The sequence below is a fragment of the Glycine soja genome, chromosome 16 (assembly GCF_004193775.1).
Source record: "Glycine soja cultivar W05 chromosome 16, ASM419377v2, whole genome shotgun sequence".
Lineage (NCBI taxonomy): Eukaryota > Viridiplantae > Streptophyta > Magnoliopsida > Fabales > Fabaceae > Glycine > Glycine soja.
This window is the reverse complement of record NC_041017.1, coordinates 29,956,643-29,978,688: the sequence shown is the minus strand read 5'-3', so window position 1 is coordinate 29,978,688 and position 22,046 is coordinate 29,956,643. Positions and strand designations below refer to the sequence as shown.

The window sequence follows — 22,046 nt, the reverse complement described above, 5'->3', positions numbered from 1 at the left end:
AAGGTTAGCTTGATGGAAAGAGATCATGGTCTGGTAAGTCAATAACTTTATCTTGTCCCGGTGAATTGTGTGAACTTAATTGCGAGAGAACGTCTGTTTTTAAGTTCTTAGTTTTGCATCATTCTTAGACTGTTAGATTAGTTACACGAGGTGGATATGATCAAGGCCATATTTGTTTTTTTCTAGCTACTCAGCCAAAAAGCCAACCCGAGATGAATTTATCCCTTACACCCTTATTAAGCCAAAATTAATTATGATTTGTTTGAATAAACTCATGAGCCTAATTTTGATATCCTTGACCTTGTTTTAGGATTCTAAGAAAGAATAAGGGTTTCAAGTCATAATAAGTCCTTAATTTGGGGAATTGCTAGGGAAATTGCCTCACAAAAGTAGAGTAGCACACAATAGGGCACCGTCATAAATTTGTAAGCCCGAAGTACTCCTTTCTAAAAAAAAATGTTTTGAATAAGGGCAAAAAAAGAAAGGTGTCGCTAAGAAGAAAAGTGTTGCTAGAATAATAAAGGCTGAAAATTAAAGGCCTAGGCAAAATAAGTGAAAGTTTTTCTAAGGATGATTGCTCTCTTATAACCCTAAGTTTTTGAAATCCCAGAAAAACCATGATTTCTTGTTTAGCTAGGCCCCATTACAAGCCAATAAAAGTCCTTAGTGATCCACCAAATGTAAGTAAGAATAACTTTAACTGAGATGAAGTGCAAAATTTGGGAATCTTAATTGCAGGTCGTAAAAATTCAAACACTCACCCTAGACACTTGTGTACAGAGAGAAACACTAGCCTTGTGAGGAAAGTAAGGCAAGCCGACTTGATTGATTTCTTAGACTAACTGTTTTCATCTTGATGTTTTCCATGCTTCCATTGTGAGAATATGACAAGTGCAGAAATGACCAGTTAGAAGAATCTGAGAAAGTGCAGCCATTGACAGTGTTGGAACATTCAAAGCCTGCTTTTGTTTTGACTTCCCTATGGACAAGCAAAGTTTTAATTTGGGGGATTTTGATAACTACTAAATAATTGTACTTTGATAATAGAAAATAAAGCAAAAATGGTTTTTAAAATTAATTATTTAGCAGTTATTTGTGTTAATTTGTTAAGAATTGATGTTTTGTAAATCCTAGCTGCATATATAAAAACTAGAGTGGCAAAAAGCAAAAAGGTGGAAAAATAACGAAGAAAAGAAGAAAGGCTCAGCCCAATTTCACGCTGAGTACGCAACTTGTGTTGAGCGAACCGAGAGATACAGGCGCTAAGCGAGGCAGCAAACATGAGAAGTAGCAGTCACGCTTAGCGTGCAACGCCAGAACAACACGCGCTAAGCGAGAGGAGCTCGCTAAGCGCGAGCGCTATGCCAGGAAGGGTATGCTAAGCGAGCATACGAAGACCCAAGTTCACTTCAACATCTATAAATAGAGAGTCAGACCAAGGGAAAAGACACACCAAGTCTCAAAGCACTCTTACTACTATCCAAAGCCTGAGAACTCCCCCTTTCTTCTCTCTTTTGTTATTTTATCATTTTCTTTCTTTCATCCCTCTCATTGTAAAGCCCCCATGACCATGAGTGGCTAAACCCCTAGGCAGACCTAAAAAGCCAAACGATGTATGGTGTACTTCAGATTTACCAATGCAAAAGGATTATTTTCCAAGTTTTCTCTATTCTATTATCCTTTCTATTTCTATCTTGCATTTTCATCTTTACATTCTTCTAGGGGTTAGATGCTCGGGAGAAGGTAACGTCTAATAAAATTTAAAGAGAATATGCATGCATCAGTTTTAGGGGTTAGGTGCTCGGAAGAGGGTAATCACTAATAGAACAAAAAGAAAGGATTTCATAAGAAAATCATTGCAAGACATAGAGTGGCATTTCTTACGCCCATGCATTTTCTGCAAACATCTAGAACTTAATCCTCATGCATTTTATTTATTGAATCTTTTCAAAGGCATTTGGGAGATAGGTAAATAAAATAGGCTTGTCATCGTGAGTTATCAGGGGCAAGTAAATGGATAGATGTGAGTAGAATAGATCTCATGACATTGATACAGAAAATCATAAACTCATACATCCTAGGCAAATAAGGCATGCTAGGTCGGTAGGTCCTAACATTCGCATCCATTGAATTTTCTCTTTAATTATTTTGTTCTTAAATTCTTTGATGTTATTATTTACGAATATCCCTTCCTATTTTTTACTCTACCTCTTAATTTATTTTTTATCCTTGTAAATTGAAAAGTATTTAAAATAAGTACAACACAAAATCCCTGTGAAAATCGACACTCGGACTTCCGAGATTTATTACTTGGACAATTTGGTACACTTGCCAAACTCATAAACATTATATCATATCCATATTAGAGTAAGGGCATTGGCGAGGTATAATCAAATTGTAACTGGCCAACAATCACTACTTGCTCCAGCCTCAATGTTGTAAACAACTTGAAGCTTTTGCAAGCAACAACTAGTTTAAGTGTCATGAGCTTGATAGCAAGCAACACTTCATGACAAGTGCAACTGGCACAACATCAATCTCCACCAACTAAACATAATAACTTGAAATGTGCAAGTTGTATAACTATCTCGTGGAAAAAAGAATGTACGGATTATTTGGCCCTCAATTTCTATTTGATCATCAAAATGAACAACTTCTAAAACACCACAATCTCTTAGACTTTTCTACCTCAATTCAGAAGAAAGAAGTACTCAACTATATCAAAAGAAAATAGGTATCTCTACAAGAAAAAAAACATATTAGACTTTAAGTAACCCATCTAAGAGTTGATACTGAGCAAAGTTAAACTAAACATAACAATATTGACAATATGTACAATCCTACAAAATGTACAATCCTACAAAAAGAACTATAAATTAGGAAAAATATATAAATTTTATGAGACTTTTCAATACAAAAGTTAGTCGTAAATGACGACTAACAAAGGGCTGTTGCTAGTTTGAATGATTCCTGAGTCCAACATCTCATGGATTATCTTATCAATGATATCCTTTTGTTGCTTGGCATACCTATAAGGTCTTTTGTTGACTAGTTCAGTAGATTGCAAGAGAGGGATTTTGTGATCATGCCCACCTCTACTTGGTGGTAGTTGTGTAGGTGTCACAAACGCATCTGCATATTGGCATAGAATCCGTTCAATAGCAGTAGGAATGTCCACCTTAGTGGCATGAGTTGTTAATGCCTACAATACTCCATCTTCAATCCCTACTTGGATCATAGACAAGTGCACACTATTGTTCACTATTTTGTCAAGAGTTGGGCTCTTGACTGATTTACAGTTGCTTGGATTAGAACCTTTTAATACATGTCTTCTGCCCTGAACCATAAATTCCATACTCAACTTGGTGAAATTCCAAGTGATATCCCCTAATGTAATCATCCATTCAATATTCAACACTATATCACAACATCCTAGGGGAATCAGCATGCCATCTGAAGTGAAAGTGGTATGTTGAATTACCCAAGTAAAATTTCATACAACTGAAGATATTTGCACTTTTGTGCCATCTGCCACTATGACTACGAGAGGTTTAAGATCTTCAATCTTGCACCTAATTCTTGCAGCTACATGGACATCTAAGAAGTTATGGGTGTTGCCACTATTAATAAGTATGTGTAGAGGCTTTTTGTTGTATCTCCCTATGACACACATGGTTCTAAAATTTGGAACCCCTGTCAAGGCATTGACAGAGATTTGTGCCTCCTCAAAATGTGTTGCAACTTCCCCCGCATGGTTTTCTATCTCAACAGTGTCCTCCTCTATGTCATCAACCTCCATGAATTGAATTTGTAGTTTCTTGTGTGTCAAGCCATGCTCCACAAAAAATGGCTCATCACAGAAATAACACAACACTTTGACCCTTCTTTCACTCATGAATGCTGGTGTCAAATTCTTGGTGAGTCTTGGTTTGGTTTTCATGAACTCTGGTTTAGTTACTACTAGTGGTTTGGGTCCCAACAAGGATTTGATTGGGACTGTAGATTTGTTCTTGCTAGGTAGTGTGGCTGCAGTACCTTGCATAGCCGCTGATTCATACACTTTGGCTAGGTTATATGCTTTCATCACTGACTGGGGTTGAAACATATGAACCATCATTTGCACCTCAATTTTCAAACCCTCCCAAGAAACAACTTAAGGAGTAGTCTGTTGGTAAATCCAATCGTGTCATGATTGTATCAAATTGCTCATGGTACTCACTAATGGTACCCTTCTGTCTCAAATTCATTAGCTTAGCCATGGGATCATCACAAGCATCCCCAAATCTTTCAGTCAAGATTTGAACATATTCCTCCCAACTAGGGAGGTGTTTAGACCAGAGAATTTTCCTAGATGCATGATGCCATTTAAAGGCTTTTCCTTCCAAATGCATGATGGCTAACTTGGTTTTAACTTCTAGAGGGGTTTCATCCATCAAGAAGTAAGTTTCACATTGGTATAGCCATTCTTTCACATTATCCCCATTAAATCTAGGAAACTCAATTCTTGGTAACCTAGTATAGCAGCATAATGTGTAAATCGATCACTTGAGGCCCCATTGCCATCGTGACACCCTTGTATTGCCCGATTTTGCCAAGAAGAGCTGACATCCTCCTTGTCTTTGGCGGCCAGCCTTTCATCCACTGCCATCTTGAGTGATTCACTCAATGTATGCTTCAGTGAGCCTGCTAATTCTGCCAGTTTTAGTTCCATTTTCTCATCAATACAATTTTCCAATCTTTCTGCCATCTCTCTCAGTGATGCTTGAGTGTGCATGGCTTCAGCCATTCCCCCAGAAAAAAAGCTCTAGATATCAATTACAATAAGGAGGATTCAATAATATAGTTTTTTACAATAGCTGTGTAACTTGACTAACTACTACCATTTGTAGCAAGTAACTAATTAACTAACAACCAATTACAAAATTTAGTTAACAACTTTCCGTTACAACTACCAAGGCTATATTAGTAATAACATAAATTCCCTAACATTTTTCCATTTAATTTTCTCTTTCCAAGTTTATCTATCTACTCCTTTTGGGAAACCACGGAAATGGGACATTTTTTAATTACCAAATGGGAGAAAATTTTAATTAATATCCCAAAAGGTATAACACATGACTTTTAAATTGATGAAATATTATTAACTTTTTTTTATTTCATAAATGAACAAACCAGAAACCAAAACAAAACATCTAAACATTGAAATCCTAGATCAACAACACATCATGCACATATTAAAGCCCAAAATAGAACAAATATTAAAAAAAGAATAAAAGAGAAAAAATAAACTTACAACTAAAACTAGATTCTTTCCTAGTATACTATTTATTACTCCTATTTTTTACCCACATCACATTACATATAAGAGAAAAAAAATAAATTGAATAATGGTATAAAAAATAGATTGAATAATGGTATGATAATCGCTCTTTTTTTTCACATGATCTTCTTATTTTTAGGCTTGCAATTTTATGACCTTATCTTTAGGTAATCACTTTTTTTTTTAGTTGAATGACATTGCTCTGGTGTAACTGAAATATCTTCCTGTGACCAAGTCTTCTTGTAACTATCACATCTTCTATCATTTCTCTTCTTTTTTTTTTTTGCCAAAATGTTTTAAATAATTTTCATTTAAAATATAAAAATACACTAGGATAAAATTGGGTATTCACATGTTTGATCCACAATTTTAATCATTTCATTTTAAAATTGAGACCTTTGATTCTCCAATTTAAAAAAATTTGTAATTTTTCTAAAATTTTCAATTTTGTCTTTTTTTTTCAATAGAATCCTAAACCTACTATATTCATTTAAGATATCATCAAAAAATAATTTAACTAATTATAAAGTAAAAAAGTTAAAAGATACAAAGCGTAGTCAAAACTAAATATTAAACCAAAATTATAAATTTTATAATCTACGAGAACTAAAATTACAAATTTTCTAATATATGAAAACCAAATATTTATATTTTAAAATAAGGGACTAAAATTACATATTTTTTTAAATAAGAGGATCAATTGTCTCAATTGTAAAATAAATGGACCAATATTATGAATTAAGTAAAATAAATGGATAAAAATTATATTTAAGCCTATAGTTATATAATGGTATGTAAATAAAATATTTGATATTTTACATTGATTTTTATTATATCTATTATATATTATCATTTATTTAATATTTTATAAAAAAAATAAACTATAATTAAATCAAAAAATTGATCCAATCAAAATTACATCATATTAGATAAAATTAGATCATGTTAAATTAAAATTTTAAACAAAATGACAAATTTAAAAAATTAAATAATTTTCCTTTTCTAAATGGATCTAATTGGATCTGCCACACTCACACCATTCTATTGTAGGACCCAAATTTACTATTAGGTCTGATAAGTCTCAAATATCCATGCGTCCATCTCTCTCGTGCTATCTCTAATCCTATCTGGGGAGTTGCTAGGTGCACCCAGCAAATATAAAAAATTCCTAAACTACCCCTGCATGTAATAAAAAGCTTTACACATATTTAAAAATAACGGCACAATGCTTCCTCATTCTCTCCTTCCTCGTTCTCTCCTTCCTCATTCTCTTCATCGGTGGCATTCTTCCGTGCGCAGTGCTTCGCCGTTCTTCGTTTCGTTGCCCTCGATTAGGTTCAGTGAAGGTGAAAGTACCGGTGTTCAGCGTTGCGGTGGTTATTGGTGGCATACGAGGTACACATTTGTGTTGGGTGTGCGTTCTGGTGTACCGCAGGTCGTGCGGATCAAGTTAATCCACGATCTATGTATGGATCAACTTGATCTGCGTGTTAATTTGAAAGATACAGATCAACTTCATACTTGCGGATCAAGTTGATCCATAAGTAACTTGTGGATCAAGTTGATCCGCAAGCAAGCAATCTACATGCAAATCAAGTTGATCCGCAAGAGACTTACAAATCAAGTTGATCCGAAAGTACATTGCGGATCAAGTTGATCCGCAGGTAAGTTGCGGATCAAGTTGATCTGTAACAGGTTATATTTTTAAAATTTTAAAGCTTCATTTGGTTTTTAAAGTATTACTTTGTTTGTATTGTCATTTTTTATTTGAATTGTTTAAACGTGTAGAATGAAATAGGGTTTTGGCTTTTTACTAATGATGAGTTATTATGTATAGTTTAGTATGTTATGTATACTTTGATTATGTGTTGTATGTGTGTGTTTAAACTTTTGATTTATTGTTAAGATGAACGAAAATCAGTGGATATATAAAAGTATAATGTCTGAAGAAGTGAATATGAATTATGAAAATGAAGAAGAATGTGATGTGAATGTACCACATGTCGATTGTTCAGAAGCGTTTAATACTTCTCAGGTAATAATGTTGATGATTATGAGTGATTTAGTAAAATGAATGTTGTAGGAAACAGAAATTAGCTGGATTGGTTTGTAGGTGTTTGACAGCCGAGGTGATGTTTTGCGGTGGGCTCAATCCATTGCTTATGAAAATGGATTTGTGGCAGTGATTGTAAGGTTTGACACATACAGAGGTAGTAGAGGAAGGACTTCGTTTGTGTTAATTGGCTGTGAAAGGAGTGGCGAGTATAGGTGTAGGAAGAAAGAATTTGTTAGAAGAGACACTAGGACTAGGAAATGTGAATGTCCCTTCAAATTTCGTGGCAAGCCAGTGGATGGAGAACAAGGCTGGATGGTGAAATTGATTTGTAACATTCATAATCATGAAATGGTGTCATTAGTTGGACATCTATATGTTGGATGATTAACTAAAGCTAAAAAGACACTTATTACTGACATGACGAAGTCAATGGTCAAACCAAGAAAAATTCTACTGACTCTGAAAGAGCACAATGCCAATAACTAAAATAAAAAGGGGCATTATTGTCATATACTATGAAGTTTTACAAATAGAGATTAAATTCATAAATTATTAAAAAAATAAAGACAAAAAAATTGATTTTAAAATATATAAATTAAAATCAAGTTTAAACAAAAACATAAAATTTAAACTCATTTTATCTCATTTTTTTAAAAATGTTGGCATTGTTCTTGTTAACATTCTTTATTATTAGTTAAAAATTATTAAATATTATAAAAACTTACTCCTTCCATTTTCATATTATATGATGTTTTATAGAAAAAATTATTACAAAATATGTCGTTTTACAAAATCAATACTGTAATAGATCCTTTTTTCCAATATTACCCTTAATCAATACTAAGTGAGAGTAGTGTATAACAAGAGTAAACGAATCATTAATCAAAGAGATAAATCATACATTAACAAGTTATCTAATATTTTCTTTAAAATCTAATAAATTAATTACATTTATTAATACTTGTATAATTTGAAATGAAGTAGTATTAATTAAGAAGTTAAACTTAAAAATCTTTTTTCTGTATTTAATAAATTTTAATTAATAATAAAGACTATGTTGATTTTTTTTTCATCTCCTAATTCCTAAACCAGAATTTTTTATAGGTATGTTTTGTATATTTTTGGTGCATAACCTTAACCTGTATAATAATTCTAATACGCTGGCATCTTCGATCAAACGGTGCGTTTGAAGAATTTCGTTCTTCACACTTTGCAGTTAGTCCTCGGAGGAAAACACTGTACATCCCATCGGCGATCGAAGACTGAACTGGTGCGGCCAATTCAATTTCAGGTTCGTTTTCTATTTCACTGCATCGCTCTCTTTCTCCAAATCTCGTTTCGTGTAGTTTATCGTATTTATCTTGCGATTGCTTCAATTTCATAAATCATTGATGCAAGCTTGTGAACTATGAAGTTGAATTTGAGTTATTATGATAATAAAAAAAATTCCATTATTCATTTATTTATTGGCTTAATTGGTTCCAGAAAGAAGCAAGATGATAAAAGCAGTGCTGGTGTTGAACACGGAGGGGAAGCCTCGTCTCGCCAAATTCTACCAATTTCAGGTCCCTTGCGATTCACATTTCCATTTATCGTTCAATTGACGCAATTTTCACACTGTTTATTTTTTTGGTGTGGTGGTAGATCAGTCTGTGGAGAAGCAGCATGAAGCTATTCGCAATGTGTTTTCAGGTTTATCTCACTCTCATTGATTTGTTTTTCCTTTTTGCATTTTTGCTTTCTTTTCTTGTCAACATTGTGTCTTTTGCAGTCTTATGCTGTAGACCTGAACATGTCAGCAATTTTGTGGATGCCGAGTCCTTCTTTGGCCCGGTATTTCGTCCTTCCGTTTTTCTACTTCCTGTGATTTTGATGTGTTGGAGTCATGATTTGTTTATCCTAAATATCATTAATTAGGCATTGAAATACGAAAGGAAAATGAGATTAGGGATCTTTTTCTTTGCACTTCTTGTCGAAACAGAATACTACTTAAAAAGATTGTGGTAAGTGTGAATTTGTATTGGCATATGGCGGTGGAAAGTGTCAGAACTGAATTACCATGAACTTGTTTTGAAACTAAAGTTAGAAGGACTTCTGTGATCATAATTGTGAGTATGCTTTAATTTTAGTGCTGAAGACTCTGTTGATTTCGTATTTCAAATAAGCTAGTGTAAAGTGTTCTTAACTTGATAGCCAACTTGTGTTGTAGTGTGCTCTTTTGAGCAATTCTTTGGCTTGTTTGTAGTAATACTGTTATCTCATATTTTCTTATCTGAGGAAAGGAAGTGTGAATTCATTTTTTGTATTTTCCTGCAGGACTCTCGCCTTGTCTACAAGCACTTTGCAACTTTATATTTCATGTTCATATTTGATAGTTCTGAAAACGAGCTTGCTATGCTTGACTTGATACAAGGTAGATTATGGTATTACCTAACTATTTACTGCATTGTTTAAATATCAAAATCCCAAAGATCTGTCCTTTTCAGGGATGAGTCTACTGAATGATTTATTCAATAATGTTACACAGTAATGGCAACTTATTGGTGTGCTTGGGTATCAGTCAGTTTGTCTTGAGTATCTCATAGAACCTATGAACTTTTAGCTGAAAACTGGATGCAAAAATGTTTTTATTTTTTATAGTATCCAAGAATGGGGAATTTTAAACAGCATGAAATGACAGATTTTTGAACAACTGTGGATAGAAATTTGTTGTGCTTACTCAAGATCTATAAAAATGGTATATTTTAAACATTAGTTATATGCGGTATAACTCAATGCTGCAGTACTGGTTTTATCATTCATTACTTATTTTGATATTGTAATACACATCATCAAGTTCCTCCCAAAGTAGGTAAACTATAAGGTATCGAACCATGCCTATACTGACCTTTTACCATCCTTACAGCTACATATTCCTTCTAGGTTGACTAACTTAAGGAAAATGTATCAAACTTGCTATGAATAATAGTTACAAATGACTTAATTTCCATTCTATGGATGTCATCAATACAGGGAAGGGAAAGACAACCAATGAAGCTTCTTTATAGTTTATATCAATAATAGGTTGAGGACTAGGACGATTGAAGTTAGAATTAGAGTATTGTTGTTCTAGGTTTTAGATCCTTTAACATATGAACATTTAACATATTTAACACTTGAAAACTTAATAGAAGTTATACTTATACAACATAGATGACGATAGAAACTCTTCTAGAATTTTATTAACAGGTAGGCTGTACTTTTAGGACTTCAAACCTACTGTAATCATCCCAAAACTAACTGTAATAATAAAAAGTTAATCCTAAAAATTATTCCATGTGAAAATTACAGAATGATATCAAAATTACATAATTATGATCAACACCCCTTGAAGGAGGCCTTGGCACAACAGCTGGAGTTGTCGCCATGAGTTGTGGCAGTTATAGATTCAAGTCATAGAATCAACCTCTTGCAGATGCAAGGTAAAACTACCTAGTGCCTAAAATAGACCCACACAGAGGTTGGACCCTTCATTGGACCAACTCATAGCATGAGGTTTATACCACTAGGTTGCCCTTTTTATGATTGACACCCCCTATCTTGAGTCAAATATGCGATGATACTATGCACAGAATAATGTATAACTTTTGAAGTGAAAATCTGCCATGCACCATCTAATAACCTTCAAGTTTACAAGGTTGAGAACTGTCTACACTCTACACCATCTGATTAACTGAATTTTTTAGCATTGATCAAACTTACAAATAGTATGACAGGTGTAATTGTTTATCTGATTAAAAGATAACAATACATTTAATGCCGGTTCCCTTTAATGATGTCCTTCAATCCATGTATGTAGCCAACCTTGCATTATGGGATATGACTTAGTTGTTGTTTTACACCATAAGCATGTGAAAGAATATCCCTCTGTAAATTCATTTACATTCTAGATTTTTGAAGGGAAAGAAAATAAATTTAATCCAAGTTCTAGGAAAATTCTATGCAACCTAATTACAAATTGGTTCAAACAACTCTTTAAAGCAATCTTAATTTGAATTCCTATTTGAGCTAAATGTTTTTGAGGTCATTTTGCTTTTTTCACATTCTGGACTCTTTTCCTCAGAGAATTGGTATTGGAGGTAATAGTGTTAAAGTGTTAACAGTCTATTCAACCTTGAAATTAGTCATTTTCTTAAGCCATTTCAATTCTATTGCATATTGTGCCAAGGATCCTGGTGGAGTAATTATTTGCATTATCACTATGTATTATTCATTACATTCTGCATGGCTTTTGTGTAGATGTGCTAACAGTTGTTTATTGCAGCCTCTTACATTGTTGTTAATTTTATGGATTGATTTGCTTACTTTGTTCCTTTCTGCCTTCAGTGTTTGTTGAAACATTGGACAAATGCTTCAGAAATGTATGTGAGCTTGATATCGTGTTCAACTATAGTAAGGTTGTATGCTTTGTGCCCCTGATTATGAATCTTATATTTATTTCAAATTAACTCTATTATAATGTGCCTCTGTAGCAAGAAATGAATTAGAAACTGTATTATGATTTAGGGAAACATTTTCTGCTGCCTATATAATTTGCTGGAGTTTGCTGCAGTCTGAGTTTGACTTGTTAGATTCTGAAGCAACAAAAAATATTTGGCTTTATTCTTTTTACTTGAAATTGACAACTCCTTTATATGTTTATTTTTTCTCTAATTTTGGGCTGTTCTGCAAATGCCCTTCAATTTTGGGAAGCCATTTCACTCTTTTGCTTAGTAGCTGTCAATACTTGAACCCAAGCAAATCTGCATCTTAAATTTTCATAAATGTGATCCTAAAAAATTAGTTCATCTGCAGATGCATACCATACTAGATGAGATCATTCTCGGAGGCCAGGTGTTGGAGACAAGTTCAAACGAGGTTATGAAGGCTATTGAAGAAATATCAAGGTGCTCTTCTTTCCCATCTGGGTTTTAACACGGTCGTTCTTTTTTACATTTTAGTCCATTATTGTGATTGAACTGGTTCAGTATCTAAAGGAAAGAATGACCTTTTATTGATGAATCATAAATGCCAATTGTTTTGCCAATATGGCAGCAGCCTTCGGCTCGGATTATAAGATGCAAAGTAAAGGATTTCCCTGGAATCATCTTCAAGATTTGATATCCATTGTTCCAAGATTGGAGCTCAGATACCAATTAGTAGGACTACTTCAGAATCTAAAGGAAAAAAATATTTTTTTAATTGATGAACACTAAATACCAATTGTTACGCCAATGTGGTGGTAACCTTAGGCTAGGTTTAGAAGATATAAAATGAGTGTGGTAGTAACCTTAGGCTATGCCAATGAATGATTTTGTCTCTAAACTAAAATGTCACTGGGTCCTTGTTCTTGTAAAATTGTTGTAATTGAATCCCTAAAAATCTAAAATTAGTTTATAGCGGCATAGTACCATCAGAAAATGACAATGTGACAATTTTAAAAATCTTAAGAGACTCAATTAAAAAAAATTACAAGATCAAAGACCCAATTACAAAATTTTAGTTTAGGAACCTAACTAAAAACTCAAATAGTTTAGAAACCTAATAATTAATTAACCTTATTTATAAAAAGCTTATTTGTATTTTAAACATGAAATGATGATGAATTAAAATTATTATTTTTTTACATAATGTCCATTTTAATGTAACATTTGTGAGAAACAGTTATTATATGTATTTTTGTGTGTGCATACCCGTATATTTCTGAACGTGGTTTATACGTGAAAGCAGGCTTGAATCAGCATCCAATGCAATCAACCTTGTTCCAAAATCTGTTTCTGGTTGGAGGTCACGATAATATAATTTCAATTGACTTCCGGAAGGATCTGCATCTAGACATACAAGAGGGTCAAAAGTTGAAGGAGTATCTATGTTCAGGGAAGTCCATAGGATGTAGTTGTCCAAAACCCTAATGCGAGTGCTCCTAATTGAAACGACGACTGACACCCTGAATTACAGTTTTGAGTTAACCATGGTTGCTACTGGTGATCTAATGGTGAGTTTGTATTTGTGATCGATTCTTACCCTTGTTGATAAATAAAAAATGTTGTGTACAATTTTACTTAGCACTCATTGTTCCTAGCTGATCCCAATTTCAGTTAATCTATTGATTCAATTTACTTGAAATGTTGACCGCGTATAAATACTTTCCTACACATTATAATTCATATTCATGATCAACCATGGATGTCCTGTGTCAAACAGTAATTACTGGAATCAATGCATTGAACAGCAGTCAAATTATCAAAAAGGATTACAAGTTGTAGTGTTCGGAAATCCACATTACAGGTTTCTGCATCTTTGTTATGCAGCTCATCCAAATTGATAAATCATTGTCACGATGATTCTTCTATCTGACGCGTTGCAAATTTTGCAATAGTTACTGCATATAATTCCAATGAAAGAGCCATAGCCATCTTTCCGAGCCAGTTTGCAGGCAGTAACCATTTGGGTGAGAATCATAACTCAGTATCACCACTTTAAGTTCTTTCTCCAACTTCTTGAAGAACTAAACGAGCAGCATTACGCCCAGGTGCTCCCATAACACCACCACCAGGATGTGCCCCACTTCCGCATAAGTATAACCCTCGAAGCGGAGTCTTGTAGTTTGACCTAAGTCCCAAATCAATGAAAACATTCATGTAATTATCAGTAGAAGGAACAGCATGGTTATGATCAGTTATATGTCAAACTAAAACAAGATTATATTCCAAGCCAGCTCAAGTTAGCTTACCATCCCTTTGCAGGTCGCATGAGGAAAAGGGAATCCAACCCCATAGCTCCATGGAATATATTCCCTCCTGCCCCAAAGAACACTTCAAAATGTTAATGGTCACAATGTACAAGTGCTTTCTAGTAGAACATCGAGGGATTGGAATTGGGAAGCATAGTTTCATTCATGCTTTCTCAGTTTCTTAGGTATCTATTTTGTGTCTTAGGAAATGCTATTTTCCTGGCACTTGTTTTTGAAAGTTTGTGTTTTTGTTTGGGTGAATGTGGCAAAGTTACCTGTCAAACCGATTTCCCTTTCAAGGTCCGGTGGAGTCAGCATATCGTAACCAATGATTGATGTGCTGAAGCCAGGGGCATATTCATCAATCAACTTGAAGCATTTTTGTGCAAACGATTCCTGAATAGGAGGATAGATAAGATATAATGAAGCACCTTCAACATAATGAATATTCAACAAGTAATTTTAGCATTAAGTGGGTGCCTGCACACACAAGCGCGTGACTATGGTAGAACAAAAACTCTAAGCACTGAAATGCTAACAGAACATAAGAAAAAATGCAACTAGAACAACCAAAACAAACTAACTCTGTAGTCATGATCTTGCCAATCACCATCCAATGGTTTGTAGGGTGTATACTGCACAAACAGGTTGATCACATGCTTACCTGTGAAGAAATCGCATTTCATAAACTAGATGTCATCCACATATATCAAAGATTATGAAGTCATCAGATACGGATAAATTAACGAGATGAGTGCTGAAACAGAAGCCAATGCTCCAATTCTGGTCCAATAGTCAAAGAAATTCAATGGAAAGCTAAAGGAAAAACAAAGTCACTTCAACAATGCCAAGAAATCATCATATTAAATATGGCAAAAGCATTGGAAACAAAGTAATAAAACCTCCTCCAGTAAACTGAACATATCACAACATTCTTAAACGCACAGTTTCAAGTACCAGGTGGAGAAATAGTTTTGTCCAGTACAGAGGGAATTGTCATCTCAATAACCGGTCTTCTCGATGGTACTCCATTTACTGCATCTTGACATGCAGAGTGAATCTCCTCCATGCTAAATAGAAATTAACAGGGGAAAAGAAAACTGTCATGTTCTGAGAATAAATAAGTTGCAACAGTCCATATTGAATCGAATAATGTTAAAGCAAATGTAGATATTGATTAGACAGCATGACATGAATCCACAATAGATGAAATAAGATTCAATTTTAACATACCTTTCTGAACCTATATGAATTGTGCCGACATGCTGTGGGCCAGCATGTGGGTGATCTAACTTGCAACAGCGAAATTCGGGCAATTTATCAACTGCTACATTTAGTTTTGTAGTAGCCTGTTTCAGTAGATATTTACCAAATAAAAGAATGGCAATTAATGAAGAAATTTACTGAGAAGACTTCCACAAATTCTATCCAGAGTTCCAAAAATTTCTGGATCTAGAAAAGAAAACCCTATAACACCAAATCAAAATCCGTCCTTGCCAGGTTTACTTAACCATTGCAATCTATCAAATGTCAATGGCTAGCACAGAACATCAGGGATGGACTAGAGGGGGGCGAGCTGGCTCGATGCCCCCCCCCCCCCCCCCTGCAACTTTCCATGTATATACATACATATTTTTAAGTTGTTTGTATAAAGTTATATAAAATTAATTTTGTATGTTGTTATTGTAATAATGGTTAATGTTAATTAGTAAAAAATTGTGTAAAATTAGTTGTATTTGTTGTTTTATTACAATGATTAAAATGATAACTAGTGTAAAATTGTATAAAATTAGTTGTGTGTTTGTTATTATTATGATAACAATTAAGTTTATCATCATTTAATATAAAAATTAGTTTCAATTTTGTGTAAAAATAATAATTTTTTTAAAATTATTATTTATTAAAAGTTAGTCATTTAAACAATTATAAAGGAAGAATTTTTTTTTCAGCCCCCCTTTATAAAATTTCTGGATCTGTCCCCGTAGAACGTAATCATATTTAACGAAAGTGGGAGAAATTTTTCTCACAGGTTCATGTTTATAACGATCCCAGATTTGTTTTCTTTAGTTTTTGGTCATAATTACCCCCCAGTTTGTTATCTGATTAATATTTGAAGTTTCTCCAGGAAATGTGATTTTCCCATTCACTAATTCCAGGCATTCTTCATTAGCAATCAAATATAAAGCACACTGTCTACATAAGATTTCAATCTTACCTATCATTCTAGTTCAGTAACACAGTAGAGATTGAAGGTATTAAAAAATAGGCTAAAATATGTCCGTGATCCCTAATAGATATCCGAATTTTGTGTTTACTCCCTAATAAATTTTTTCTTCGTTTTTGCTCCATGATAAAATAATAATTTTGTTTTTTGCTCTTTGACCTTTTTTTTAGTCCCTGATAAATTAGCGAAATAGTATTTGCTCCCTGATAATTTTTTTCATTTATTATTATCCCTTTGAAAAAGACTAATAACAAATGAAAAAATTTATTAAGAAACAAACACAAAATTCGGATATTTATTAGGAATTACAAACATATTTTAGCCTAAAAAATAAACATAAACTGAGAAAATAGTTAACTTACAGAACTGTAGTCAGAGTGCTTAATGGCACGAACAAAATCATCAGGGAGGATATCGTTGGGCACTAATTCCTGGTTCATATTAGCAGATGCTATAAATTAATGGCAAGTGTAGGTGCCGAAGAACTTAGAATTTGCAGCTAGTTTGAGAATGTACCATGAAAGTTTTGTATGGAGTTGCATTAGACAAAACAATTGAAGAATGCACTTCAGTACCATCAGCCAAAGTCACCTATATGTTAGTCATATCTACAAAATTTAATTGCCAAGATCCACCTTTAAAAATCCACTCGATTGAGAAAATTCACAAGTCACGAACAACACTAACCCCACAGACAGTGCTAGTGTTTTCAATCAATAACCGAGACACCTATAAGAATACAGAATATCACATCTGGTTAGATAGGGCCCAGAAGGAATAAAAAGAAAAGAAAGGGAGAGAGGGATGTGGAGGTTAGAAAATAAACATTTATTCCCCTATCCCTTTTTTCTCAATGAAACAAATTATTTTTTATATGATATCACAAGTTGATCTTTTCATTTGGATCAAATGAAACTTCAGTGAAGAAGGTCCTTTCAACAATCAGCAGGTAGATTGGGAAAAAAAACTACATGATTAAAACCAGTGCACACCAGCAATCATGCCTTAGGAAGTAAAAACTATTTGAATTCCAAGCATGCCTTCATTTGAAAGATTTTGATCGCAAAAAAGGAGGACACAAGCCTATCAGAATCTGCTTAGAATGTGAAATTTGATGCACTGCTGACAGTGGAGGAAGTATATTTGAAACTTAATAGAGATTCCTGATAGCATACCTCAGCGTTGGTTACAACATGAGCTCCAGCTTCAATAGCAGCATTACCAATAGCCTTGGATATTGAGCCCATTCCACCTTCAACATATCTACATGGAATAAATAGCATGCTGTTCACACTCTTTTTATGAACAGTACAAAATTCTAGATAAAGGGTAGCAAATTAATAGTTTATACCTCAACTATATAATTAAGAAGTAATTATTCAGGAATATATCTTCAGAATATTATTGAGATAAAATTGACAGTGACATCTTTCTTTTTTCAATTTTGTCTACTCAAGAATTTCATAGTATATTGTCTCTATCAACTCCTTTTCCTTCTAAACCTAAGTCTATAATTTCAACAACTAATTATGAGAGTGAGTCAAGGACACCTATTAAAATATTTGCAATATAAAATAACAGTTCTCAAATACAGTGCAAACGCTTTTAAGAAACAGACGCACAATGCCTTTCTAGAATAAAATTGTCAAGAAAATATACAGTGCCCTTTTGTTTAGTTATGGTTGTCAAACTCATGATTTGACTCATAAACGGAATACTATAGTGTGATTGTATGGTGACTAAATGCCATACATCAGTGATTCCTTTTCCAGAATCAATCTTCAGGTAATATGCACCAAAGACCAAACAGTACAAGTAAACTTAATTTTAAATCACTCTAGCATATGAAAAATATTTTTGACAAAAAGAATTTCATTCTGATTATGCACTAAAAAGATATCAAGCTAGCAAGAGAAATACATACGACCAAATTCCTCGTTCCCCATCAGTTTCGCCCATCACATGATGTAGCAGCACATAGCCACTTCCTGGGGTGTGGACACTGGCCTGCATTACAGATATAGAAATACTATATAGGCAGTGAAAGACGAAACATTGACTATGCCATTTTTTATCAGAGAAAACTGAGTAAAATAGTTTTACTGTAATTGTTAGTCTGTGTCCCTTAAAGAAGGATTAAGAAATTCATGTATATCTTTATCTTGAAAATATTTCTATTATGGTGCATTTTTTTGGGTTACAATATAATGGTGCAATTTTTTAGAGTATCGATAACTGTCTTACTGTACTGCCTATCACAGCATCAGTTGCAAGGGTTGCCTTCAGAACATCTGTCTGCAGAAATAATGTCAGACAAAATATTACCACATTAAGAGAAAGAATATGTAGAAATTAAAAACTTGTTACAAGATTTATTAAACAATGTATTAGAATTGAGAGCGAATTGGGCCTAACTCAACCTTAAAAACTATCTCATGTAGAGAGGTTGCCGAAGTCAACCCCCTCCACACTCAAGACTAGACATCTAGAGCATGCAGTTTGCCAGATTGGACATTTACAAGTGGCCAAACATTAGAACTAAGATAGACTCTAATACCATACTATAGGACAAAGGATTTCCCAAGTCATTATAAGGGGTACTTTGCTCATATATTGAGCTGACATGGGATCTTAACACAGTGAAACAATTAAATAGATATCATCATAGTATATTGAGAAAAAAAATGCTATGGATAGAATATATCATGAATGGAAAGAAGGATTATATGCAAAAAAAAAAAAAAAAAATTCTGTTACAAGAAAATATGCAATCTTAATTCCTTGACCACACATGCAGCCAGTGTCTAGTTGAACACTTGAACTAGCCTTTCAAAAGGTGTTATATCAAAAATAAATAATAAAAGGAAATTCAGAAAACTTCTGAGACATGAGATATGAACATAAACAAAAGCTACAACATCAGAGAATTAAGAAGATATGTTCAATTTTAAGAGATAAAGTCAGAGAGTTTGAACTTTGAGGTTGAAGATCTAAATGAAAAGCAATTAAAATTTAAAACCATAAGATTACCTCAAACCAGTTGTTCAAAACCTTAGAAGCTGGGGACAACAGAAGGTCCATAAAGTTCCTGCCAAATAAATAAACAGTTTCACAATTTCAAATTAGTCGCTATCTTGCACTCTTTACTGCTTTGCCATTTGAGGCAAAGCCAATTCATTGCTCTAAAAACAAATCCTTATTGGATAAACAAACACACTTACACCATATCCTTTTGCCCCAAGGAAGACACCTGCCGCAGACAACTTGCCCAAAATACTGAATTCTGTATTTTATTCTTCAGTTTTTCATTAATAGACGATTTATGGTGCACAGATTCAGGTGGGGGCGAATCCAGCACTAGATCCATGAACTTACAGAAGCTCTCAAGCTGACTCTCATATCTGAAAGATAAAAACAAAGTATGAAGAAAATGAAATGAAAAGACAGGTGAAAAGACAGACAATAATCTTGTCAAATCGCAAACATACAGTCAATGCAAGTTGAACATAAAGTGGTCAAATACACATCCTTGAAGAGGTCAACGAACAAATTCAACAAAGACCAACACATATTTGAGCAAATTGCATCAAGTAAATTTACTTTTTACTAAACATATAACATTTTAAACTTTTCTAATGATCTATTCAAAGCTTTTGGACCATTTAAATCGTGATTTCTACTCTACAGCATTATTCTACTCTATATCAAACTCTAACTCTTCAAAACAAAATTTAGATGTAGTTTCTTCCGTGTTTATGGTGTTATTTTAAATTCAGAATTGAAATTTCACCTCGAAAACCTATGTTAATGCAGATTACCAAAGTCAAACTTTAATTCTAATTGATCTTTGGCAGTACACGGACTGCCAAAGTCAAACTTCAATTTTGATTAAAGAACAATAACAAAAATACCTTAAAAAAATGCATGCAACTTTTTCAGTTCCTGTATTTTTCGTGAAACTTTTTACGGAACTTCAACTTTGATCAATTTGGTCCTGAACTTTAAAAATACAGTTGTGTCCGTGTCTCCTCGTGGTGAAAACTGTTGTGATGATGGACGAAAATCACTGTTTTTCAAAAGTTGAGCGACCAAATTGATCGAAGTTCAAGTAATATCAATTTTTACACCGAAAGTACATGCACTAAAATCATATTTTATCTTTCATTTTATCATGGAACTCGAATCCAAAGACACATTTGATTGGCACACAATATGGCAAGAAAACATTAAGACCTTGGATAAGCCTGAGCATCTGCGAGTGAGAATTTGGAGATCTCAGAGTGGTTGAGGTCCTTGTCGGGCCCTAAGAGAAGGTAGCGTCCGTCGAGGCAGGGCGTAAACGACGACGGATTGCGCTTCAGAAGCTTCAAACCGTGCTTCCCCAACTCCAGCTCCTTTATAACGGACGGTCTCAGCAGGCTCTGAAGGTAACTGCACCGCGAAAACTTGAACCCTGGAACCAGCTCCTCCGTCACGGCGGCGCCGCCGATCACGTGGCGCCGCTCAAGCACCGCCACCGAGAGGCCTCCCCGGGCGAGATATGCCGCCGCCGTCAGGCCGTTGTGGCCGCCACCGATTATCAGCGCGTCCCATTTCTTGCCCTTCAGAGTCGCGGTGGTGGCGGCGGTGCTGCTGCTGAAGCTCCTTCGCCACATTTTGTCAGTTAGTGGAGTTTGTGGTGTTAATAAGATGGTGCAATGGCTTTAATATTATGAGTAAATAAGTCATTTTCGATATTATATGTGTCAAAGACTGATAAATTTATTTTTTGAATGTGTTTTTATTAATGATAAAAGATAAAAGTTATCGGATTAATAAATTTATCATATTTTTTTATTTTCAAAAAATAAAATTTTAATTTTCATATTTCAAATACCAATTTATTAATGTTTTACATAAATGCTTATTTATCCTAATGTTATTGTTCAGTGCTAGGTTTGGACAGCTTTGCTTATAGAGTAATGTTTGACACTACTGAGCAAATTACATTAATCCTCTCTTCGAGAATTTTTTTTAATATCACATAATACTCTTTTTTTGTTAAGTCTTTACAACAATTTTTTTTCCTACAGGAACAATCTCTTTTATATAATATGGATATCAATGAAATGTTTTTCATAATATTAAACAAGACAGTGCAATGTATAGGAACTGTAGGATAATGTTTTTAAACATTAAGGTGTTAGGTTAGGAATAAAAAATTACAATATTGTGTATAATTAAAAAGATTTAATTATACATTTTATCATCTCATTTTTATTATCACTTAAGTTTTTCTATGAATTTTATCATTTAAGATTTCAATTTCTTCATATATATTTTTTTGACTTATCACAAAACAAGTTAAAGAAAAAATAAAATGAGATCATTTTGTTATTAATTTTTGTAAAACAAGTAGTTTTGTTATTAACATGTTGGTAAAATTTACAGAAACTGAAAGACATAATGATAAAATGCACGGAAATTTTTCATGGTAAACTCTATGAAAAAAAACTTGAGTGATAAATTTTTAAAACAATCATAATTAGGTGATAAAATATATAATTAACAAAAAAAACTAAGTGATGTAAGTGTAATTCCCACTAAGTAAATTCTATACAGTTACTAAAAGTATTTTTTTATTTTTAGGTTTATTTTTAATTCAACTCATTGTTATTTTTATCCATCTTTTTCATATTCAGATTACTCTTCTTGA

The 22,046-nt window shown here is 33.6% G+C and overlaps 2 protein-coding genes across 2 annotated transcripts; one reads left to right on the top strand and one right to left on the bottom strand.

Moving 5' to 3' along the window:
• Positions 1-8,525: 8,525 nt before the first annotated feature.
• LOC114390557 (AP-3 complex subunit sigma-like) lies at positions 8,526-13,462 on the top strand. Its single transcript, XM_028351320.1, has 8 exons — positions 8,526-8,667; positions 8,862-8,941; positions 9,026-9,068; positions 9,148-9,209; positions 9,693-9,789; positions 11,742-11,812; positions 12,210-12,301; positions 13,125-13,462. Exons 2-8 carry the CDS (start codon positions 8,873-8,875, stop codon positions 13,189-13,191), a joined length of 501 nt encoding a protein of 166 aa, XP_028207121.1. The 5' UTR covers positions 8,526-8,667; positions 8,862-8,872; the 3' UTR covers positions 13,192-13,462.
• A 75-nt stretch (positions 13,463-13,537) lies between these two features.
• On the bottom strand, positions 13,538-21,053 carry LOC114390556 (pyridine nucleotide-disulfide oxidoreductase domain-containing protein 2-like). The gene is made up of 15 exons (XM_028351319.1): positions 20,585-21,053; positions 19,573-19,752; positions 19,382-19,439; positions 18,596-18,646; positions 18,276-18,358; positions 17,527-17,614; positions 17,039-17,080; positions 16,868-16,942; positions 16,714-16,782; positions 15,361-15,476; positions 15,085-15,197; positions 14,712-14,791; positions 14,403-14,523; positions 14,128-14,194; positions 13,538-14,006 (listed from the first exon to the last, which is right to left on the bottom strand). Exons 1-15 carry the CDS (start codon positions 21,004-21,006, stop codon positions 13,874-13,876), a joined length of 1,698 nt encoding a protein of 565 aa, XP_028207120.1. The 5' UTR covers positions 21,007-21,053; the 3' UTR covers positions 13,538-13,873.
• Between the last annotated feature and the right edge of the window lie 993 nt (positions 21,054-22,046).